Source organism: Pseudorasbora parva, chromosome 20 (assembly GCF_024679245.1).
Source record: "Pseudorasbora parva isolate DD20220531a chromosome 20, ASM2467924v1, whole genome shotgun sequence".
Lineage (NCBI taxonomy): Eukaryota > Metazoa > Chordata > Actinopteri > Cypriniformes > Gobionidae > Pseudorasbora > Pseudorasbora parva.
The window spans coordinates 7424607-7433693 of NC_090191.1; the positions used below are offsets into that span (position 1 = coordinate 7424607).

The following is a 9087-nucleotide window of genomic DNA, read 5'->3' on the forward strand; positions in this document are numbered from 1 at the left end:
CAGAGATAGCTGAGGTTGGTGAGAGTTCCTTAAACAAAGTAGACGGAGATGTATTCATGACAAACTTAGCTCTCTTCTATCTTAGAATGCAAGCTAAGATGCTTTTGCCAGCCACCACAATCTCAGCTTTAATTGGAGAGTTCCAAGAACTACACACAAATGGGATGGCACATGTACTGACTATAGTAAGCCAAGAACTGGAAAAACTTAAAATACAGAGAGATAGAATACATGAAATTGTGGATGGTCTATCAAAAGAAAATTTACTAAAGATGTACAATGAGAGTGTGTTTCGATCAGATCAAACTAGAAAAAACTTTTTCAAGAACAATTTCTGTTATGTTGAGCCAACTCAGGTTTATCTTGGTGTTGATCCTAATGGTAAAGAACGTTTCTGCCAGTATGTGCCAGTTAAAGACACTCTTAAAGCCCTTCTGAGCCATCCATCAGTTCGGGAACAGTACAACGCTACAAAGATGTACCCTCTGAGAAATCCGCATGTGTTTACGGATGTGCATGATGGTAGAAACTGTAGAGAGAACACCCTCTTGCAGAATGTCCCTTCCTCTGTCTCGATCATACTTTATCAGGATGCCTTTGAGGTTGCAAACCCCCTTGGATCAGGCAAGAAGAAGCACAAGCTTCTGGCTGTATACATGACATTGGGTGAGATACTGCCATATAATAGATCTGCTATAGACCCCATGCAGTTGGTAATGCTTTGCAGGGATGTGGATAGCCACCATTTTGGCAATGACAAAATATTTTCTCCTCTAGTAAATGATCTTAGGGAGATTGAGGAATCTGGCTTTGTGTTAGACAATGGTGAAACGTTGCAGGGGACAGTAATAGCTATTGCAGGCGATAACCTAGGGTCACATTCTCTTGGGGGGTTTACTGAAAACTTCAGCAGAAGCAAACACTTTTGTCGATACTGTCTCATAGATCGAGAAAGTTTTGAAAAAGAGCCCACAAAGCTTGGTCCATTAAGGACAGAAGAAACTTATGCAAACTGTCTTGAGGAGTTGTCCAAAGGCCAGGAAGTCATCATAGCGGGCCTGAAGTTTGACTCAATTTTCAACCGACTGAAACATTTTCATGTCTGCCAACCAGGACTCCCACCTTGCCTGGGGCATGATCTGTTTGAAGGGATTGTGTCAGCTGATCTAGCAATGTATATCAAAAACATGGTTTCTGTTGGGAAACATTTTTCATATGTTCAGTTGAATAGGAGCATATCTCAGCAGAAGTTCCACAGCAGTGATGCTAGTAGCCGGCCATGTGAAGTGAAGTCAGATGGATTAAAGTTGGGAGGTAGTGCTGCCCAGAACTGGTGCTTGTTGCGTCTTCTCCCTATTCTCATTGGTAATAGGATCAAGAACCCATTGGAAGACAAAGCCTGGCAGTTGTGCCTTAAACTCAGAGAAATAGTAGAGCTGATTTGTGCGCCTAAGATTCATGTCAACCAGGTGGCATATCTCAAGATTATTATCAGGGAATATCTCCAGTCTAGAGTAGCTCTTTTTCCAGATGCACGTAACAAGCCAAAACACCACTTCTTACTCCACTATCCTGACCTCATACTGAAATTTGGTCCTCTTATTCGCCTCTGGACATTGCGCTTCGAGAGTAAACACACATATTTTAAACAGTGTGCTCGGAAGCTCCATAATTTCAAAAATCTTGGTGTCACTTTAGCAGAAAGGCACCAACTGTTGCAGGCCTATCTTCACAGTGGAAATATTTTCCCCCATATTCTCCAAGTTGGTCAGGCAAATGAATTTGATGACCAAATGTATAATGCTGCAATTCAGCAAGCTGTAAGGTGCAAGGGCTTGACTAAAGACAACACAATAGAAACATCTACTGTGACATACAAAGGCACAATATACAAAAAGGGCATGACTGTTGTTCTTGATGTCAATGGTAGTGGCTATGTGCTAGGCAAGATTGTTCAAATATTAGTCAAACAGGAAAAGGTTTTTTTTGTGTCTGAGAAACATCAATCAGTGCCAGTGTTGGACCTAGGTGTGCATTGCCTGCAGTATGACCTTGAGACTCAATATGTTTGTGTATGTGTCGACGGTCTTGCTGACTATTACCCACTGCCTGTGTATAGAAAGTTTGATCTTGATCTTGCTGTGCTTCATCATTCTGTCTGTCTAAGTGAAAAGTGATGGAGGACTTCATAAGAGGCATCCTTGCTCATCTGGATAGTAAGACTTTGGAGACTATAGTTGAAGATTTGTCCTCAATGGGAGTAAGGGAGATTGATGACTTAATGTACATTAAAGAGGAAGACATCAGACATCTCATGTCCATAGTTGATTGCAGAAAAATACTACAAAAATTCAGCAACAGAGGTAACTATATTGTTAATGTAAATAAATAAATAGTCTACATTACAATAGATTTTAGTACAGGGTAAATACTTTAGTCTGGTATATACCTGATATTCCATAGCACTATTGATGCATGCCTATTTTTAATTTTTTTGTTCATATTTTTCATTTATAGACTATAGCTTACTTTGTGAGTTATAATATTGGTGAATAAGTTATTAATTATCAAATCATAAAAATAAAGATAGTAGCTGTAAACAGTTAAAGATAGCAACCGAATAAGTTAAATGAACCCTGTTGTATTTGTCTGCATGTTTTCTGTAACATTTGAACAAGAAAAACATGACAAAGATGTGTTCTTATGTTATAAACAACATGGTTAATTTAAGTTTTGACAGATATAGTTACTCCATCTTTTTGCCTTAGTTTTCTGTGGCAGGGCTACACTTAAATTTTTGTTTTTCTTTAGATATTAGAGGCCAACAGAACAATCTGTTAAGGGAATCTGCGGCATCAGACATGATAACACTCAATCTCACACCAGTGTCTTCTTTAGAAGCCTCGTCAAGCACACTGTTCACACTACCACCTCAGCACTCTACACCTGTTCAGCACAGTACCTGGCCTTCAACATTCCAAGTACCTTGGGACAAGACCAGATCAAGTCTGAGAACATGCCTTGAACTGAAGAAGAGGCCAGATGAGACAGACAGGCGGCATATGGTCAGAGTGACTGTTGATGCCATGAGGGAAATTTGTTTAAATCCTACTCTGAATCAGTGCGCTTCAGTTGCAATGAGTATCATTGCCCAATATCCAGACTGTTTTGAAGATAGAACTGATGAGGGAGATCGAATGGGAAGTGGGCACTTTACTTTGTGTTCACAATTTAAGACAAGATTAGATAACCTAAACAGGAACAACACCCTTGCACGCCTGAGAAAACCCAAAAGGACTGCTGTGACAGAGGAGAATAGCCTTCCAGTACAATCCAGAGCGAAATGTGCGAAAACCGACAGTTATGGCTGTATAAACTGGCAGCCTAGTGAGTTGCCAGAGGGAGAAACCAGACACTCTCTTAGTGAGAAGAAGGAGGAGCTGAAAAGGACCTTTAATCAAGAAGGCCAAAAGGGAGCAGATAAGGCCAGAGTTAATGATTTAATGATGATCACATATGAGGCCCAGCGACGTGCCATCAATATATCACCTGCTCCTAGCATTGACCAACTAAAAACCGATTGGCCTTTTCTATTCACTAAGAGGTTTTTGGTCCAGCATTTTTGTTCTCTAACTGGCATCGATTTAGACTCAAGACTTAGGGAATCCATCTCTGGAAAAGGAAGAAGGGTGCTCCATTTCTTTAGGTCTCAGCTAATGCGCTGGAGAAAGGAGGTGAGGACAGTCCTCGCAGACACAGAAAGAGTAGCTGAAGATGTGGATCCTGGCCTTGCTGCCATATTAGTGATGATGGCATTCTTCAAAGAAAAGGAAGATTCACTCTTCCTTCTGGCTGATGTAAGTACAGTAATTGTTTTACGATACTGTCATACCATAAATGTTGTTTAGATGTTTGATTAGGTTTTCCTTTGTAAATCATTGTTGGGAAATTGAAACACTCTAATCTGTTTAGATTTATCTACTGTGTTTAGATTAATTGAAACAAAATTAAATAATCTTATTTTTGAGGACCAAATATTATTCTAACTTGATGAAACAAACGTATTTATAGGGATAGGTCATCAAAAAAATGAAAATTCTGTTATCATTTACTCCTTCCAGTTGTTCCAAACCTATATGCATATGAATAGCTGGTACCCATTGAGTTCCATAGTATTGTTTTCTGGTCAATGGGGACCAGCAAACATATTCTTTAAAATATTATATTTTGTGTTTAGCAGAAGAAATGCATTCGTTTAGGTTTGGAACAACTTGAGAGTGAATAAATGATGATGGAATTATGATATTTGGGTGAGCTATCCCTTTGAATGTCCAGTAGTATAAATGTTATTTTATTTGCCTTTCCAGTATGTGATATCTCAGATCGTAGCTCTGATTCTTCCCACTTTTTGTTGACTTTTTCATACAGGTAACTACCACTCAGGCAGATGCAGAGACCCAGCTTTCCCTGCCCAGCACACCAAGGATAATTCTGCTTGGTAAGATTCCTATACTTGACTTGCACTATCACTAAGGTTTACAGAACACATCTTGCAGATGTACTAGACTAGCGAATGACTTCTTTCACTACTAATGGAAGATTTATAAAGACATCAAAGCATACATCCATATTAATTGAGCAGTTTGAACAAAGTCTCCTTAACAGATACGATAACTTTATATGATGAACAGATTTAATTTAGGCTTTTATTGACATATAAACATTGGTCAGCAAACATTTAACAAAAGCTTAACCAACAGCATTTGATAGATTACAACTGAAGTGAAGATATCAGGTAGGTATGATTCTGTTTAGCAAATACTAATAGTTGTATGGACAACATGAAAGTATAGGAGGTTGTAATGGCTGGTAGACAGTCCATGTTTCGATATAGAGCCTTGTGGCGAGGGGGTGTGGTTTAGTGAGGTCTGTGGCGGGAGAGAGAGAGTCAGAGGAGGAGCAAGTGAATCAAGTGTTTCAAAAAAAAGTGTAGTTTTTCATACGAAACTATGTGTTTCAGGAGAATCCGTTCTGGTTCCAAAAAAATGGATGCTGGCTTTGGAGGGGAAGGTGGTCATGGAGTCAAGTGACCACCAGCTTGACTTTACTTCTGCCCTGGCTGTCCTCTTTGGATCGTTTTATGTGTTCAATATAGAGTACCAAGAGGAGGCAGCTTCAACCCTGGAGTTCATCCAGAGGTAAACACTCCTTACTCATTCTATGTAGCTTAGCTTAGCAACTTTTTCTTTACTAAAGTGTAACCACATGTTTGAACGTTTAGTTCTGTCCTCCATCGTCACTCATTGTGTTGTGCACGCTGTGGGTGCCTGGAGAGAGATTTCTCTCTTCTAGACTGCGAATAGAAGTCCAAAAATGCAACACATACAAATGGTTTAATATTAGTGTAGAAATGGTCGGCGAGATCAAATTTGCAAGAAAACGTTTTTATAACAATAATAAATATGTATTTTCTATGTAATTTTTCTAGTACTGACAGCAAAACCGATAACGTCTGCGCTTATCGAAACAGCGGCCTTTCATAATTCAGCACCGGGGCCCATTTAATACCAGGTTTCGATAACCATCCCTACTCTTGATTCAGTTGGAAAATAATTTTTATTGTTTTGTATTTACAGGTTTCTTGTCAGAATAAATCCTGAAAATTCAAAATGCACATCACAGTTCCAGGTGAGCAGAAAGAGTGGGAAGGTTGTTAGGAGGAAGACCATGGCCTTGAATCCACACATTGCATCTTTCATCAGAGACTTTGCAGAATACGATTGGCAAAATTATTAAGGTAAGATTAATATTAGGAATGTGAATCTGTTTTTAGAAAAATACAAAAAAGGTGGAAATTACTTAAACGAGGGGTCGGCAAGTAAGTTTGGCATCGGGCCCCCCAAAAAAAGTTTGCCACTAGATGGCGGGCCAGAACATAGTCAAGGGATAATTTAAAGGGGTCATATAAACCATAATGCGTTGTTCATTATAAACGTGTGATTATGAATTATATTGAGAACGTCATACATAGAAAGCATGCCACAATAGGGGTGGGCGATATCTCGATATTTAAAATATATCGAGATATTTTTTCAGCTCGATATGGATTTGGACATATCGTATATATCGATATATTGTTTATATTAAATTCTGATTCCGCCACTTTGCTTGTTTGCCTTCTCTGTGTTGTGCTCGCGGAGCCTCGCGCGCCTCCCGCCTCTTGCTTTGTTCCCCCTCCCCTCGCGTGTTGTCTCATTGATCACGGCTGCTTCCACAACCAGGTGAGGATTAGTTATCATGTTGACAAGCGCGCACGTTGTTCAGGACTCAGTTTAGAGACCATGTTTTCCTTCTAACACAACTGCTTGCTAAAATTCATAAAGAAATATTAATGTTCATCATAGTTCAAATCGCACGTTTCACCCACAGTCAGGTGATTGACACTATTGGTGCGAGACGCGGTCGCAATCATGCCAGTTTATGATCTGTGTCTAACTGATCGCATAGTTTTCGGTTAAAATGTCAAAATGATCGCATATCATTTGAAAACATTTAAAAAGTATTGCAATATCATTACTATTATTATTTTGTCAGCTTTATCACGGGATTATGATGAATAGGTCTAATCACGTTTTAACCAAGAGGGAAAAACGCGACATCCCGGGTGTCCTGAGACACGCGGTGCTCTTCTGTAAGTAGTACTGTATCATATTATCATATAGCCTACCTTCTGACATTCACATTTCATTCTGTAACTGGAAAAGAAGTGAAATTCAGCTCATGTGTAGCCTACATGATCTGCATGATGAGTTTGAATTTTGTCAAACTCATGACAAACATCACTGTTTGAATTTTGATACAAATTTAACAGGAAATGGTGTTATGACAAAATCAGTTTATTTATATCTCAGTCATGCCCCCATCTTTCTGCAAAATGCTTACTGTTTACTTTAACTGTAAAAAAGGGGGTCTTTGATTCATCTTTTGAAAGCATGAAATAAAAAGAAGGCAATATTATTTATTTTCTTTTACAGTTAAATTATTATTATTTATGTAATCAGGGAGTTTTTTATTTTTTTTAAATGTCGCAAAAGCACTTGACTACCTCTTTGCACTTCAATTTAAAAAAAAAAGTTTTTGTGGTATTTGGCATATTTGTTTTTGCTGTAGTTTTTAGGGGGTTATTTTTCCTGTAAAGATATCGAGATATATATCGTATATCGAGATATAGCAAAATATATCGAGATATATTTTTTGCTCCATATCGCCCAGCCCTATGCCACAATGTAACTTACCAACTTTAGCCGCATTCATCGTAAAGCTGGAACGCGTTTCAAACTACTCACTGGTCAGAAATGCTTCACGGTTTGCGCAGACATAAAAGCATTGACGGAAAAAAAAGACACTGCGTCTTGAGCAGTTCGGATTTAGGGACATCAGAATGACTGCTGTGTTCATTATTACACCCAAGAACAGAACACTACAATCGCTTAAACGCCACTCTGCTTCAGCGTATTCACAATGGCAGACTGACAGAGCTCGCTCAGGGCGGGTCTGAGATGAAACTGCTTGTCAATCAACAGTCGTGGGAGGGGTGTCGGGCCGTGTGACGTCTCACACAGTCAAACGGCTCGATTTGAGACGGGAAAACATATAAGGAGATTTAAAAAAACAAAACACTGGATGGATTTTTATCATTATAGGATGGTTGTGTACAGGCACTGCCAACACACATTTCCATACAATCAGCTTGTAAAAGTGCACGTACCATTATATGACCCCTTTAAGAAATGAATTGATGAAAAATGCAACTAGAATTGCCTGTGACATATTGTTAAGTGTCTTTTGTAACTGGTAGTGAGCTGTTACTCTGTTAAAAAATTAGATACATTAATAAAGCAGTAGTGACATGTAATCTGGCAAGTATCTTTATTCATACACTTGCAACACAGACCGCCCTGCTAAAACACACATGAGGGAGATGTGGAATAGAGAAAAATAACTAAAAAAATAAAAGAGGAGTTGAATAAGCCCATTAATGGCATGTTTATTACACACCTCATATCTGCATTAATTTAATAAATGTTTTAATGAGCATCAAGTCGACACACATATCTATGAAATTAACTGACTATCATCAGGAACTGGGTTGTGTTTACCAAACAAATTGTAATCCTAGATTTATCATAGAGACCATTGGTTGTAATTGTTCTATAAATAATTTAAGGTTACAATGCTTTGGGGAAATGCAGCCCTGATCAGTGGCCGATTGTTTGGAGTCAGAGTTATAGAATACGGACCATTGCCTTCTCAATATTTATTACTTTAGCTTCCGATACAGGACATTCTATTTTATACGTAAGCTATTTTCTGTGAATGTGCGAGACTTTAGGTTAATTATCCAATAAAAGGAAATAACGAGATGAAAAACAAAGTGCTGTAAATGATAAAAATATTTGTGCTACATTCTAGTGTTTACAATTATGACAAATTCAATACATCAAAATAATAGGCTAAGAATGACACCAGAAGCCAGGCACATTTAATTTACAAATGGGAGTGCACACTCTTCTGAGAAAAATAAGGTGGATACCATTGGAAAAACTATTTCCCCTAAAAAGGTTTTTTGATTATTAGTTGTATGTCTTGCCACTGATTGATTTGTGCTTTTCTTTTGTTGCAGGATTATCAGAAGTGCTGTTGATCCCACTTTTTCCCTCACCTGGCCTTCATCTTAACCTGTCTTTTTCTCTTTTTTTACCTGTTGAGGATCATTTTTACTTGATGAAATGTAACCAATTGTTCATTGGTTAAATTATACATTTTTCATAAATATTGTTTTTAATTGCTGTATTACATTACATCATTATTACTAATGTATTAAAAGTATGTTTAAAATACACAATAAACCTTGTGCAGTTAAAGCTTCAATTGTTATTTTTCTATTTGCCTTTAAAAGTTCAAATAATTTTCTACGGATTTTCTACATATTCTACCGGTTACAAAGCAGCACTATAAAATAAAAAAATAACATTTCATAACTGTATACTACTATACAGTATTAATAAAAATCAACGGTGTAATACT

The 9087-nt window shown here is 37.9% G+C and overlaps 1 protein-coding gene across 1 annotated transcript; it reads left to right on the forward strand.

The window, feature by feature from the left end:
* The first annotated feature begins 1463 nt into the window (after window positions 1–1463).
* LOC137049248 (uncharacterized) lies at window positions 1464–8855 on the forward strand. Its single transcript, XM_067427741.1, has 6 exons — window positions 1464–2363; window positions 2812–3857; window positions 4429–4498; window positions 5021–5198; window positions 5637–5797; window positions 8684–8855. The coding sequence occupies exons 1-5, from the start codon at window positions 2177–2179 to the stop codon at window positions 5794–5796; spliced, it is 1641 nt and encodes a 546-aa protein (XP_067283842.1). The 5' UTR covers window positions 1464–2176; the 3' UTR covers window position 5797; window positions 8684–8855.
* The last annotated feature ends 232 nt before the right edge of the window (window positions 8856–9087 follow it).